Raw genomic sequence first — 16,563 nt, forward strand, 5'->3', positions numbered from 1 at the left:
TTTAAATCGTTTAAACCACTCAAACACTTGTGTTCGCGATAAACAATCATCGCCGCACACTTGTTGTAACATTACAAACGTTTCACTTGCAGATTTTCCTAGTTTGAAACAAAATTTGATGTTAACATGCCGTTCTTTCTGTACACTCAACATTTTCCGACGCACAGACAAAACATCAACTACTTAAAACAGACGCCACGGGCAGACTGAGTGCAGGAGGCAGATGAAACTCGAGCAGTAGGCGGAGCGAGAGTCACGTGACAGGCCACGCGACTTTCAGCCTTATTGCATTCGTTTTATTGTTTCACCAGTACTAGTCCGGTTTTTTTCTAGCCACACCTCGTATTTACAGTAAAATCACGGAGAGTAATAGTTGCTGAAGTTGCTGACTCTTGTGGAAATACACAAAACGGAAGACTTCTGGAGGTAGATACCCTGGGTCAGCACAGTTCTCTGGAGTTTTTTTCAAAAATTAACACGTTAGAGCAGGACAACGCTGTTTGTAGCCTCGGCCGGAAAGCTATCGGATGCTAACCATACTCTCGGTGCATTCATATGCCGTCAGTTCGTTCACTGAAAACACATCTGTCGGTTGATCGGTGAAACTTAGATAGCCACGAGGAAACCACGTACCGCAGGGTCGTCGTTAATAGCTAAATTGGAGAGCTTGCTGTAAACATCGTCTGGTTGACAAGTGAGACCGTGGCGTTCCGGGTTAGCTCTTAAATCTCTACACCTACTCCACCAGACGACATAAATGTGACTGAGGGTTTTGAAAATGTTGACGAGTTTAGTGAATTACAGCAAAGAAAGGACCCACGTTTTGTGGAATTGTTTTGCAAGTGACCTGGCACCGGTGCATGTATCTTTCCGAGCCGCACTTAGCGACTTCCCGGACGTATATCGATTGATATCGTATTGATATCGTATATCGATTGATCAATCATTAACATAGAAAAAGCTTTTGACAATGTTAACATGGAGCAACTCTGTACAGCTACAGGGCTGTACTGGAAGCATAAAAGAATTCTTAATCAATTGTATCAGAATTAAAGCACAAATACGGTAGAGGATGTATCCTATCTCCGTATTTATTTAATGCGTTCATTGAGCAAGGTATTTAGATCGTGAAGGAGAAAACACTGTATCAGAATTGCTGATGACATCGTATTAGCCACAGACTCTGAAAAAGAAATGAACAGAACGCTGCAAGTCGTATCAGACACTCTTAAACTATGGAAATGAAAAGTGAACCAACGGAAAATAAAAGTTGTGCTAGTGCAGGAAAATATGGACGAGATTACAACAAGTATAAAATTGATGACGTCAGAATTGTTCAGTTGGAACAATTTTGTTATCTCGGTAGTATAATCACAGATGACAATAGATGCTTAATGGAAATGAAGGGGAGGACTGCGCTGACGAAATAGGTAGTTGTGACTAAGGAAAACATTTTAACCAGCAAACATATGAATACAGGTGTCATAAAATCCTTCACAAACCATTTGTAAGCCGTACATTGCTCTGTGGAAGTGAAAGTTGCACCTGTCGACTTCTTGGGTTAGTGTAACATTACGTGTGGTAAATACAAAAATTGATTAAAGATGGATCGGGACTGCACCTGTCAGAGAACTGGCCACTGTCCATAAACAATTGGAAGATGTGTTGGTCACAGTCGACAGGCTTCAGACTGATACCCTGTACTGCGCTGGCGTTGGGGCACCTGAGACGAATGCTTTGGCAGCTTCGGAGCCTATAATGTCGCCTGGGATCCCTGATGCAGTTGCGCCTTCCGATTCGCACATCCCAGCTGGTCGACACTTTACAGATGGTGACTGGCCACCGAGGGGTGAAGTCGCGAATCTCTGGCCGGGAGGTGAATGTGGGTACAGACTGCACGGCCTTCTCCTTACATCTCAGAAATTAGTTTGAGGGATTGCCTACTGCTAAATGTACATCTGAGCCAGCACATTACGCCTCGCCTGTTGGGACTGTGGTTGATCTTCTGAGAAGTCCGGACAAGTCATAGGGCGGGATTGCTTGTCGTTGGGAGTTCCGGTGTTAGGTAGGTGACGGAGGCCCTCTGGGAAATAGTGGGCAGGTCGAGAAAGAAGACCGGTGTTCACTTCGTTTGCTTGCTGGAGGGGGGTCTCGTTCGAGTTGTAGAGGAGGATCTGCTGACAGCGACTGAGCACACTTGGTGCATCCGGCTACAAATTGTGGCTCATGTAGGCACGAATGACTTCTGCCGCGTGGGGAATCCGCGGTTCCTGCAGTCAGGAGGCTGCTTTGGTGAAGACAGCTAGCCTCGCCCATTGGGTGGATGCACAGCTATCGTTTAGCAGCATCATTCCCAGAACCGATCGTGGTCCGATTTTTTGGAGCCGAGTGGACGATTCAAACCAGAGGCTCAGACTATGTTGTGACGACCTTCGACGCGGTTTCTCGATCTCCGCTATTGGGTGGAAAACTGCAGGACCCCCCCCCCCCCCCAATCTCCTTAATAGGTGAGGCGTGCAACGCACGCAGGAAGAGACTTCTAGGGTAATGGGGTACGAGTGGTGGGCACGTGTGGGTTTTCAGGACACAGAAATCTCTTCGCAGATCCGATAAGATGTGTTCCGATTCCAGACAGGGCCATAGCAGTTCGTAGAAAGACAGTGTTAATATGGTTTTAGTTAACTGCAGGGGCGTCTATGGAAGGGTCGTAGAATCAGCCTCGCTTATAAACAGTAACAATGCCTACACAGTGCTAGGGACAGAAACACGCTGAAACCAGATGTTCATAGCAATGACATTCTTAACTCCGATTGGAATGCATATCACAAAACAGGCTGAACGCTGGTGGTGAAGGCGTGTTTATAATCATAAAAAATACAATAATATCTAGTGAGATTAATTCAGATTTCAAATGCGAAAAAATTTTCGTGGAGATCAGTGTTAAAATTGTATCAAACATGGCCACCGGATGCTTTTACAGGTCCCCTGCCTCAGGAGCAATAGTGGCGGGACATTCGAGGCGAAACTTGGAGAATATTTTGCGTAAATTTACTGGTCATGTTGAAGTATTATGTGGAGATTTCAGCTTACCAGACTGGAAGGCTCAAGTGATTATGGCGGGTAGTAGGGACAGGACAGTGCGTGAAGTTATTGTAAATGCCTGATCCAAAAATTCCCTTGGGCGGTTAATCAGAGAACCGGCTCGTCAAGGTAACATCTTAGATTTGCTGGTGACAAGCAGACCCGAGCTTTTCGATTCAGCGTAGTACAGGGAATCAGTGATCAGAAGGCCGTTACAGGATCAATGAATACGGCTACCAATATGATTACAGAGAAAGATAGGAAGATCTTTCTGCTTAGCAAATGTGACAAGAAACAGGTTTCAGATTACCTGAGTGGTCATCATGAAACTTTCACCTCCAGCACTAACAATGTTGAATATCAATGGACAAAGATCAAGAGTTTGTACAGTACGCTTTAGACAGGTTATGAGCAGAGCAAAGTTGTGAGGGATATAAAAAAAAACCGCTGTGGCTGGACATGCTTGTTAGGAAGTGGTTACGAAAGTAGAGAGAGCTTCACTGCAAATTTAAATGCAGCCAAAGCCTCACAGATAAACAAAAATCAAACGAAGCAAAAATTAGCGTAAGTAGAACCACGCGTGAAGTGTTCAACGCATTCGAAAGTAACACTCTGTCTACCAACGTGACAGAAAAACGTAAGAAGTTACGGTCTTGCGTTAAATCAGTAAACGGATCGAAGCCATCTGTCCAGATGTTCAGTGATCATATTGGCACTAAAGCGAAGAATGGCACAGAAAATGTCGAAATACTAAACATATTTTTCCAAATCTATTTCACACACGAAGATCACAATGTAATACCTCCTCTGAATATTCGCACGAACGACAAAATGGTTGATATTGAAATAAGTGACCATGGGATAGAAAAGGAACGGAAATCGTTCAACAGAGGAAAGGCGATATACCAGTTTGACTCCACACAGAGTATTCGACATAATTTGCCCCTTGTGTAGCAGCAGTGTAACATAGACCTCTAGTGGAGCGAAGTGTTCCTGATTATTGGAAAAAAGCACACGCCATTCCAGTTTTCAGGAAGGGCCATCGAACAAATTCACAAAACTGTATGCCTGCATACTTGATGATGGTCTGTTTTAGAATTCTGGAAGATGTTTTATGTTCGCGTATTATGACATTTCTGGAGACCGAAAATCTCTGTAGGAATCGACATGGGTTTCGAAAACAATTGTCGTGTGAAACCCAGCTCGCTCTGTTCGTCCACAATACCCAGAAAGCAGCAAATACCGGTGCCAATGTAGATGCTGTTTTCCTTGACTTCCGGAAGGTGTTGCTGAAATACACTCCTGGAAATTGAAATAAGAACACCGTGAATTCATTGTCCCAGGAAGGGGAAACTTTATTGACACATTCCTTGGGTCAGATACATCACATGATCACACTGACAGAACCACAGGCACATAGACACAGGCAACAGAGCATGCACAATGTCGGCACTAGTACCGTGTATATCCACCTTTCGCAGCAATGCAGGCTGCTATTCTCCCATGGAGACGATCGTAGAGATGCTGGATGTAGTCCTGTGGAACGGCTTGCCATGCCATTTCCACCTGGCGCCTCAGTTGGACCAGCGTTCGTGCTGGACGTGCAGACCGCGTGAGACGACGCTTCATCCAGTCCCAAACATGCTCAGTGGGGGACAGATCCGGAGATCTTGCTGGCCAGGGTAGTTGACTTACACCTTTAGAGCACGTTGGGTGGCACGGGATACATGCGGACGTGCATTGTCCTGTTGGAACAGCAAGTTCCCTTGCCGGTCTAGGAATGGTAGAACGATGGTTCGATGACGGTTTGGATGTACCGTGCACTATTCAGTGTCCCCTCGACGATCACCAGTGGTGTACGGCCAGTGTAGGAGATCGCTCCCCACACCATGATGCCGGGTGTTGGCCCTGTGTGCCTCGGTCGTATGCAGTCCTGATTGTGGCGCTCACCTGCACGGCGCCAAACACGCATACGACCATCATTGGCACCAAGGCAGAAGCGACTCTCATCGCTGAAGACGACACGTCTCCATTCGTCCCTCCATTCACGCCTGTCGCGACACCACTGGAGGCGGGCTGCACGATGTTGGGGCGTGAGCGGAAGACGGCCTAACGGTGTGCGGGACCGTAGCCCAGCTTCATGGAGACGGTTGCGAATGGTCCTCGCCGATACCCCAGGAGCAACAGTGTCCCTAATTTGCTGGGAAGTGGCGGTGCGGTCCCCTACGGCACTGCGTAGGATCCTACGGTCTTGGCGTGCATCCGTGCGTCGCTGCGGTCCGGTCCCAGGTCGACGGGCACGTGCACCTTCCGCCGACCACTGGCGACAACATCGATGTACTGTGGAGACCTCACGCCCCACGTGTTGAGCAATTCGGCGGTACGTCCACCCGGCCTCCCGCATGCCCACTATACGCCCTCGCTCAAAGTCCGTCAACTGCACATACGGTTCACGTCCACGCTGTCGCGGCATGCTACCAGTGTTAAAGACTGCGATGGAGCTCCGTATGCCACGGCAAACTGGCTGACACTGACGGCGGCGGTGCACAAATGCTGCGCAGCTAGCGCCATTCGACGGCCAACACCGCGGTTCCTGGTGTGTCCGCTGTGCCGTGCGTGTGATCATTGCTTGTACAGCCCTCTCGCAGTGTCCGGAGCAAGTATGGTGGGTCTGACACACCAGTGTCGATGTGTTCTTTTTTCCATTTCCAGGAGTGTATATATATCCCTGAATATGTCCAGTGGGATTATAAGATCCTTCCTCCCTTGAATCGGCCCCTAAGGCCGAAAACGACCTGGCCATTGCGGGAAAGGACGAGGTGGGTGAGCTGTAGCCTGCTGCAAAGGCTGGGGTGCAGCTCTGAGTGCTACCAGTGGTGCAGGAGCTGCTCCATGGTCCAGAAATGTAGAGGCAGTAGGCGATGGTGATTCAGACTTGCTGCTTGCTGCTGCTTCTGGAAAAGACCGTGGGTTCGACATCACACTGGGTGCTTAATAGGAGCCCTCCACCATATTGTCGAGGTCCAGATATGTAGGGGTCATGGACAACAGCCGCAGAACCGGGAATGCCAGGTGCCCGCCACTTGGGATGTCATCATGGAACCAGGCCCCACATCCGCTGTTGCTGGTGCATGCGGTGGTTGAGGTGAGCTGCCCACACTGGAGTGGCAGTTCCAGAGGCTGAGTGTGCCCTAGATGACACAAACAGAACCTGGTTCTTGGACAATAAAGGATGCCTCGAAGTGGGGCACACTGGTCAAGCTGGGAGCCTTGCTGGGCAGTGACAGAGCGACACATACAACTAGGAATATATCTGAAATGCATGCCCAGGCAGGGAAACCCACCTTGATAGATGCAGCTTCTTCTTCTTGTACTGCAAAAGCTCTAACAAGGAACAATGAGGCTGTATGTTCAAGATTCTACTGAGTTTTAGTCTTGGATCAGTGTCAGCCTGGTAAGAGCATAGAAAAGGAAAACAGTGCATAATCGATTGGTGTAGATACCAACTGTTTTTCCACCTGCATTTAAATGTACACGCAAAATGTTCAGACATTGGAAACCAGTGGAAGCAAGCTGCCATCCACTATTGGTGACCAGAGATTGTAGGGCCCTTTGAATACGAAAAGCACTGGCCAATTTTTTAGTGGCACTATCCTTCGTGATCTGTTGAATTTTGATCATATATGAGAATACACATGGCCCCATTGAATGGATCCACAAAGTTCACATGTGCCCGATCCCACAGTACAGTATGTGTAGGCCATGGCCGGTAGACTTAGGGTAGTGTAGGTTCCTGCATATGATGAGCTCGGCATTGCTGACTCATGTGTGCAATATCCTCATCGACTCATGGCCAGTACACATGTCACTGGGCCAGATTCTTTATTCTGGAAATTCCCCAGTGGATCTGATCTAGGAGTCGGAGTATATGGTAGCACACAACCTCTGGAATCATCTCTAAACACTAACCGTCATCTTGATTCAATAATAGGACACCTTTGAAAAGATGAAGGGTATGGCGTCGTGAAAAGAAACAATGAAGTTTCGAGGAGGCTGCCAAAAGAAATACTACAGCTAGCCGGTTTGTACGAACTGGCAAACCCGTCTCAAGAGTGGATCATTATGTGTGACTGCTGAAGAGTCTCTGGATTGATGGAAAACTCTGGCACTGACTGTTCTTAATTATGCAGAGAAAAATAGCCTTAAAATCATGTTTTCGTCTCACAAATTGGTTCACATACTTCGTAATTTTATAAAGAATCAAACTATCAATTTTCTTAATAATCAGTTCTAAGCTTTTTGAGTTAAGACTCCACGCAAATGCGACTAAAGTCATTTCGAGATAAATACGTTTGAAAAATAAATTCTCGGAAACTAGAAATCCAAGGAAGTTAATAGTAATGTAAAAATCTTACCGATTAATCTGCGATTCCAACACCATATAATAATCCTTCTTCTTCCTCATAGGCTTCGTTTTGCGCTTGCAGCAATGCTTTCCGAGCTCTCCAACCTTCCTATCTTTCACACGGTTTACTGCGGCGTTCGTTAGACTCGTGGTCGCCTTTCGGATGCGAAGACATTTCTCAGTCTCAATTACACTGCTGGCCACCGTAAATGCAACACCAAGAAAGACAAGAGGTAGCACAACAAAATTTATTTTGTAGATAACATGTTGACCAAGTATCAAATGATTACGTTTACAGACGTCTGTGACATGTGGTTCCTGCCAGAATCAGTAGCCAGAGTAGCCGCCATTGTTGGAGATCACCGCTGCCACACGTCTCGGCATTGAGTCAAAGAGACGTTGGATGTGTTCCTGGGGTACAGCAGCCCAAGGAGCTTCCACACGTTGCCAAAGATCATCTGGTGTGGCAGCTGGGGATGTAATCTGGGTCACTCGTTGAGCAACCATGGACCACATGTTTTCTATCGGCGAAAGATCCGGAGAGCGAGCCGGTCAGGGAAGCACTTCAATCTGGTTATTGACGAAGAACCTTTGGACAATGCGTGCCACGTGTGGTCGCACACGCGCATTATCCTGTTGAAATATGGCTGTGGCCGAGCCCTGAAGGTAGGGAAGGACGACTGGCTCCAGCACCTCGGATATGTAGCGCCGGCTATTTAAAGTACCGGCAATGCGTAATATAGGCGTGCGAGAGTAATATCCAATACCGCCCCATACCATAATACCCGGTGCAAGACCAGTGTGGCGGTGCATAATGCAGCTGTCTAGCATCCTCTCTCCACGGTGTCTCCACACTCGAATCCGACCATCGTGGTGCTGCAGACAGAAGCGTGCCTCGTCAGTAAAGACAACGTCATTCCATTCTGCCGTCCACATCCGTCTGTCATCACACCATTGGCGACGGAGACGTCTGTGGTTCTGCGTCAATGGTAGACGAAGCAATGGGCGTCTTGCGGACAGACCACTCTGCTGCAAACGGCATCGAATGGTACGCGCAGACACTGGATGATGCGTTACAGACGCAATGTGCTGTGCTATGGTTCGGGATGTCACTGAGCGATCCGTCACTGCCATGCGCACAATTTGCCTATCAGCACGTGCAGTGGTGCACCGAGTTGAATGCTTTCGACCACGTCCGTCCGTCGTACCCTCCTGCATCCAACGGTCACATATCCGCATTACAGTTGTTTGGTTTCGTCCAACACTAGCGATTTCTCTGTATGATAATCCACAATCTCGGTAAGCCACTATCCTTCCTCTGTCGAACTCGGATACTTGATCAAACGATGTTCGCTGTTGTCTACGAGGCATAACTGATCGTCTTGTGAAACAACCACAAGGTAAACACACATGCCGAACGCACACTCGTCGAAATCGCCAAGCCTTAAATGGCGCTATGAGGTGGCGCCACAGGCGCGCTTAATGTGCGTCTGCGCTGAAATTCTAATCAGTTGCATATCTCATCGCTGCAAACCCATGGTGTAAATTTCACTTGATTCGGATGCTTCCTTCAGGGTGTTGCATTTACGGTGGCCAGCAGTGTACAAACACACTCGTAGAAAGCTGAGTCAGAACTGACTCCAAGTAAGGTACAACGGCGCTCTAACGTAATAAAACCGAAATAATCCCTTGTGTTGATGCTTCCAGCACCTTCTGTACCTTTATTTAAAAAGAAAGCCGTTTCAAGGCTACGTTAGTATACAAATCGACTGTGAGGTTGCGGTCAAGCCCACCTGAGGTAGTGCCCCATCCCATCTGCACTCGAAACTGTACTGGTACCCGATGTGCACTCGGTTCTATGCTCATAAAATCTAAACGAATGCGAATTTCGCTTTCAAATTTTGACAGCGTATTCTTGTATAGTTAAGCTAACGATTTATACAATAAAAAATCGGAAATTTTTGAACTTCCTAATGTGGTTTGCCCCCTTAAATGTAAGTAGTTGGAATTTACTGATGCACTGTGTTTAGACCTTGGTGTACAAAATACGTGGCTACTTCCATTACACCCTTAGTTGCAGTTGACTGCAACGCTCTCATAAAATAAGAGGGAGGTGTCATCAGCATAGCTTACTAGATGTAAGTTGAAGGGCTGTGTCATCTCATTGGCATAAAGAAGAGGAAGGGATTGATCCGTGTGGCATCCTCTGGATTACTTTATCTCTAGAAAAATGGGAATATATGACTTTATTAGCTATTTTGCATGAAAATTTAGTATGTTGCTCATGATTTGTTAAGTATGTGGACATGCATAGATGAGTCTTTGGTATTGTATGACTTCAATTTCTTAATGAGGAGCCCTTGATCGACTGAGTCAAAGGCTTTCGAAAGATCATTCCTTTGTCTAGGACTGTGTATACTTTACGGAGAAATTGAGTTACTGCAGTCGTTGTGCAGCGATCTTTTGTAAAGCCAGGTTGTGTTTCTGTTACGAATTTCTTTTCTTTTTTTTTTTTCTTTTTTGTAAAATGAGCTGAGAAAGGATAACCATTTCCAAAACCTTACTGAAGTTAGGGTTCTTCTTATGCAATGGTTTAACAATGCTTATTTTTAGACTGCTAGGATAAAAAATTTTCATAATGCTGCAGTTTACAAGGTAGGTTCATGGTTTAACTATTTATTTAATGCATTTTTTAGCTACAGCACTTCACACACCACCTCATCCAGCTGAGTTTTCTTTGTTTAATATGAAGATTATCTTGCTTGTTTCATTTTCATTAACATCATAAAATTGAAAATCAACAAATTCGGTATCTCTCAGTGCATGTCTATAGACTATAGTCCATAATGATTTTCTGTTGATGATATGAATTTTTTATTAAAAAGGTTATATATTGCTTATGGGCCTTTTATAATACTACCATCTTGTATAATGCTTAATTATTTGGTATCCCCAGCTGTGGAGGTTTTTTGATACTTATTGATAAATTTCCAGAAAGCTTTGTTTGCATTAGTGGACTGTGGTATTTCATTACCATGGACTTGCTTTCTAAGATTTGAAAGTTCAGCTTCAAAGATTTATTTTAGCTATGTTATATTTTTATTCGAAAATATGCAGTCTTGTTGATTTGCACAGGACATCTAGGTCATGAATATTCTGCCTAGGTTTAAGAAGGTTGGCTGGAAGTCCGAGTTTGTTATTTTTCCTCTCTGAACATGTGTTGACCCTATTTGCATTTTTTTAATAGGGCAGCATGAGCCAAAGTGTCTCATTCCATTTGTTGTTTGATCCTTCCATGTGGCAGATTATAGCCCATCTCTTCTCAGCTAGATTAGTTTTAAAAGCGTTGACATAATTATTATGTAAAGCTCATTTGTTTTCAAAAGTTTTTGTTATTCGTTTAGGACCTGATTTTCTTATTCTGTCTAATGTGCAAGGTGGCCTGAGTAACAAAAGTCTATTTTACTATACTTAACAGTGTCTTCAACAATATGTCTGCAAGTTTCATATTAGCCATGTTGCTGGAGTTTGCATCAACATTACGGTCTCCAAGAACAGTACGGTCATTGGGCCCAGTTTGTCTAATTATGCTATTCAAACTGTAGATAAGATTGATTACATCTGCATGAGGTGGAGTATATATTTCTATTACTTTGTATTTTACCACACTGACTCCATGCTTTTTCCATTGGATTACAATATCACTCACTTCTAATGTTCCTCTTCAATCTATCACTCAACAATGCCAAGTTTCTTATGTTGAATATGTTCATTGACAAAGACTGCCACACCATCACACTTATGCTGAGTTATATGATAACTGTCTGCCAATAAATAACTATCTAGATTACCGTAGCTAATTTCGTTACATTTCAGACCATGTTTCTTTAATACTAACAAATGTGGCAAGTGCTCATTTACTAATACCTGTAACATACTCCACATTCAGATGTATCATCCTACATGGTGTCTGTTTTTCTTCTCTTTTTGTATGTCTGTGTAAATTGCAGTATGCTTCACTGTCCTGACATGCACCATATATATATATATATATATATATATATATATATATATATATATATATATATATATATGTCTGCTTGTGTCTGTATATGTGTGGATGGATATGTGTGTGTGTGCGAGTGTATACCCGTCCTTTTTTCCCCCTAAGGTAAGTCTTTCCGCTCCCGTGATTGGAATGACTCCTTACCCTCTCCCTTAAAACCCACATTCTTTCGTCTTTCCCTCTCCTTCCCTCTTTCCTGATGAGGCAACAGTTTGTTGCGAAAGCTTGAATTTTGTGTGTATTTTTGTGTTTGTTTGTGTGTCTTCCGACCTGCCAGCGCTTTCGCTCGGTAAGTCACATCATCTTGGTTTTTTGATAAATTTTTCCCATGTGGAATGTTTCCCTCTAATATATATATATATATATATATATATATATATATATATATATATATATATATATATATATATTCACTGTTTCACTTAGAGATGTGTTGTTTATATAGGGGCCTACGTCACAGTTGGAGGTTTGTCTATTTGATGATGATGCTATGATTGTGAAAGTGCCAGCCATAAAAGACCATTCCTTCTCTTTGGAACTCATCTTGCTCTCATTGAAACTTGAAGTACAGTGGTGCAGTTTTCTACTTGGGATGCAGCAGCAGAAAGGCCTTGAGATCCTTTTGATGAAATGTAATATAGCATTGATGTCCACAGCTTTTGAAGAAGCAAGGAGTTTTCTATAGATTTAGCAATGTTAGCCTGACACACTGATATACATGTATCCCTTGCACTCATATTACTTTCCTTGATAACTTGGCATGGAGTGGCTTCTGCAACACAAAGAGAGACTTTCCTGGCACAGCTAGTTGTAGGTGTTTTTATTATTTCATCCTGTTTCCACAAGGTTCTATTTTTGTTACAATGCTGTTACTCAGTCTGAACTTCCCTATTTCGTTTGGATGTAGCCCATGATTACTATAGTCACATCTTTGCAAGAATTGATCCATATCAATTACACTCACAATAGCAAACTTTGATGTGAAAACTAATGGTCCTATAATACTGCCGTGGGGCACGTTTGAAGTTACTTTTATGTCTGAAGACTTCTCTCCAACAGAACGACACACTATGTTCTGTTTTCTAGAAACTCTTAACTGAAGTTCACAGTTGCAATTTTGATAGAATACACAAAAGTCTGATACACTGATTTGTGTCTATAATGTTTTCACTTACATGCAGACTACCTCATACTCATGTGTCAGGGAGAATAAACATTTTCATACACTTGTATGTTATGAATATTTAGCCATTCCACAGCACTAGTTTCATTCGATGGTCTACCAGGGTCTTAAAAATGACAATTTATTATAATGAAGAAACAATAAAAGATACATCCATCAAGCACCTCTATGGCTACCACAGGTTTTTTAACATCTAATACATTATCACTTGTAATGTGACCTTATTCGTAATTCTCAAAAGGTGTAATATAGTGGTAAAAGCAATAGATCATATTAACAGCCCACGACCATGCTCTTATGATTTAACTTTTCTGTGCCTCCAGTCAAACACTAACATGCCTCTTAATTGGCCATGAGCAATTTCATCCCCCGCCCATAAGGAAGATTAGTGATCAACAATCTTTTGATGCCATATCATTAGAGGTGGTCTTGTATTCCCATCTGATTGTGACAATGCCCCATTTGTTGTGTCCTCCATGTTGCAGGAATATGAATCATCTCTCCACAGACTATAATTTTTATTTACTGAGACTAAATAGCCTGCTCAGCTTCCTCTGGTATTTGTAAGACAATGATATGGTATTCCAGGAAATCATAACAGTGACCCCAGTAACATAGTGTAGGACTTCTATGTATCTGGACACACCATCACAATAAATTTATTTTGTTCTCCTTTATAAATCTATATTTCCATAATTTATAATCAAAATTGCGGTCTTTCTCTTCTTTTAATTGATAATGATGGCTGAACATAATAGGAAAATGGTGATAATTGAGAATATGTGCATTGTTGATAGTCTTTAGCTTACACTTAGTTGACCTTGATTATGTTACCAAATACTTTTTTGTGTTTCAGACATACGTGGCAGACATTTTCTTAGCACAAAGCTGGAGAGACCCCCGGCTCCGCCTACCTGAGTATATGAGTGAAGAATATAGAATACTGGATGTTGAGTGGCTTCATGACATTTGGAGACCAGACTGTTTCTTCAAGAATGCCAAAAAAGTCACATTCCATGAAATGAGTATTCCAAACCATTATTTATGGCTCTATCATGACAAGACTCTACTGTATATGTCGAAGTATGTTATCCACAACATTTAATTATTGTAAACAAATAAATGTATGTTAGCATTGACACCTTCTGTCCAAATTGACCTTTCTCTCACTGACCAATCCACAGAATTTTACAGGTATATTTCTGAGACTCACATATGACTAGACTCTGACTAAGGCTGCATACATAATTATATACTGCATTGAAACGTATATTTTATATCCTCTAATTTTACATTTTTTGCAATTCCACACCATAAATTTATAGCCCCTGTGAAAAAACCGAAAGAACAGTGTTAAAAATTACCCAATTTTACATTTTTTCCTGGTAAGGTTTAACTCAATTCTAATTTCATACTCGACGTCTCACTTGACTTCACACTGTTTTCGTCCTATTTAAATTTGATGTGACTAAACGAGTTATAAGTGGCAGAAAAGGTAAATGGTTTGCACCATGGGTAGTGGTAGAGTTAAGGGATTATTTTAGACCATTGTAGAGAGGAAATACTGAAGTAATCGACAATCAATTTTGCCATTGAAACTCCAAAATTTAGCTTCACCACGCAATTATGTACAACTACAGTTAGGTTGCAGTGGTAATGGAAAAACAAGACAGTTGACGTGAAGTGTTCCAGACCAAGGAAATACATGACAAAGGCGTCCAGTCACTGTCTTTTCTTGTGCCACTTGTAACTGAGGTTTTTGAATGTATTTTTGATGTGCTGTATTCACCAACAACATCAATTATCAACCTTCTACATTCATACACCGAGTCTTGAAGAATATGCTTGGTCATAATCAAGGAAATGTCACTCTTATTGGCTAGTGACTTCCCAGTGTAGCCACCACACCACACCACACCACACCAACACACGTAAAATGAATTCGCCTACTGCATATGTGGAGAAGGGGAGTGACTCTTCAATGACAGGAGTGTAGGTAGGGGTGAGAGCATTTTGTGAAGTACTGAAAATATACTTTTTGTGCAATTGATATGCTATGACAAATATCTCACACGGAAATAGAACAAAGGTTTTGAGATAGCACATTTTAAAGACTTTTGTGATCTGACATGATACAATTCCAACTACTACATACACTTGCTGTTACACATCTGTGATTTCTTAAAAATTGATGAAATTTGTTACCACAAATTATTGTATAAACATTGTATTGTACATTAAATTTCCTTCACTTAGATAAATTTTCTCCGAAGTATTGGAGAGTATTGCTACTTTTGATCATATATGCCAATTATATGTGTTTTTGCTTGTGTTTTGAGGGGGTTTTAACAATTTGCTCAATTCTGCATTTTCCTCAGTTTTGCGTTTTTAAAGTCTGGACCACACGAAAACATAAAATATGGGTTTCACAATATTTTTTCAAGTTTGTGTCCACTTATGTATATGATAAAGAAACAAAACGTGAGATTTTTTTTTTACACATCTGCCTATTAAAACAAAGGCATAGTTTCAAAATAACAGTGGCATTCATAAATATAACATTGGGAACAAAAATATGCTTCACTATCTGCAGTATAATGTGACTCTTGCACAGAAATGAGAGAAGTCTGCAGCCATAAAAGATTTGACATTCGTTCTTGTGAATTAAAGGTGCTGGCAGATAATGAAAATTTTAAAAACAAACTGAAATCATTTCTGCTTGAAAACTCCTCCTAACTGACAGATGAATTTCTGAGTAGGTAGTATGTACGCAGTTGGACTACAGTTACCAAATAATAATACACCACCTGATCCAAAGTATCGAGACACATATTAGCAGTCATTAATAAGGATTGTGTGCAACCTCCTTCTTTGCAATGGTTTGAGCTTTTCTGGGGACACTTTTAGTGAGATATCTAAATGTCTGTGGGGAAATGGCAGCCCATTCTTCCCCAGGAGCCAAAGGTGGGGAAGATAGTGATGCTAGTGATGCTAGATGGTGTGGCTGGAGTGAAGTCAACATTCTAATCCCAAATGTGTTTCACTGGCTTCAGGCTAGGACGTTGGGCAGGCCAGTCCATTTCAGGTATATAATTGTCCAAAACCCATTGCCTCACAGATGCAGCTTTATGACTGGGTAAACATTCATGCTGATACGATCATTATCTGCAGACTGTTCCTTTTCTGTACACAATCCACAATGCTGTAAAATATGTTCATATCCTTCTTCATTTAACATTTTCTTAAGCATCAGTCTTCACAATACCTCAAGCTCCGCTTATCTTTGACTGTAGAAATGTTTGGCTTATGAGGAGCTGCTCAACCACCATACCACATTCTGTGTAGCTCCCTAAGCACAGTCATTGTACTAGCTTGCTGCTGTTAGCATTCTGGAACTTAATGAGTGTTTCCTTCCATAGGTTTCATGTGATTTTGTACATTCACTCTCTGAAATGCTCAACAGTCCCTGTTCATCAGCACATGAAGTCTGTCTGGTCTTGGTTTAGCTGTGGTTGTTCCTTTGCATTTCCACTTCTCAATCACATCACTGACACATGATTTTAGAAGGGTCAATATATCCCTAATGGATTTCTCACTTAGGTGACTTTCAATGAATAGTCCACATTGTAAGTCACTGAGCTCTTGTGACTGACCCATTCCACTGTTACTGCTTCTCCACTGATGACACAATACTTTCTGCCCCCTTTTATCCTGATGATTCCACCTCTTGTGACATCCAGTGGTCAATTCAACATTACACAGAGCTGTCTGGATACTTTTGATGAGCTAGTGTAATAATAATAATAATAATAATACCAAGGGTGAACA

The 16,563-nt window shown here is 42.6% G+C and overlaps 1 protein-coding gene across 1 annotated transcript in view; it reads left to right on the forward strand.

The window, feature by feature from the left end:
* The window catches only part of LOC124555736 (glycine receptor subunit alpha-2-like), a 424,315-nt gene that overhangs the window by 363,851 nt on the left and 43,901 nt on the right, over positions 1-16,563 (forward strand). The window contains exon 4 of the mRNA XM_047129759.1: positions 13,592-13,818. Within this exon, the coding sequence (XP_046985715.1) occupies positions 13,592-13,818 (227 nt within the window). The remainder of the gene's footprint in view (positions 1-13,591; positions 13,819-16,563) is intronic.

Source organism: Schistocerca americana, chromosome X (assembly GCF_021461395.2).
Source record: "Schistocerca americana isolate TAMUIC-IGC-003095 chromosome X, iqSchAmer2.1, whole genome shotgun sequence".
NCBI classification, from domain to species: domain Eukaryota; kingdom Metazoa; phylum Arthropoda; class Insecta; order Orthoptera; family Acrididae; genus Schistocerca; species Schistocerca americana.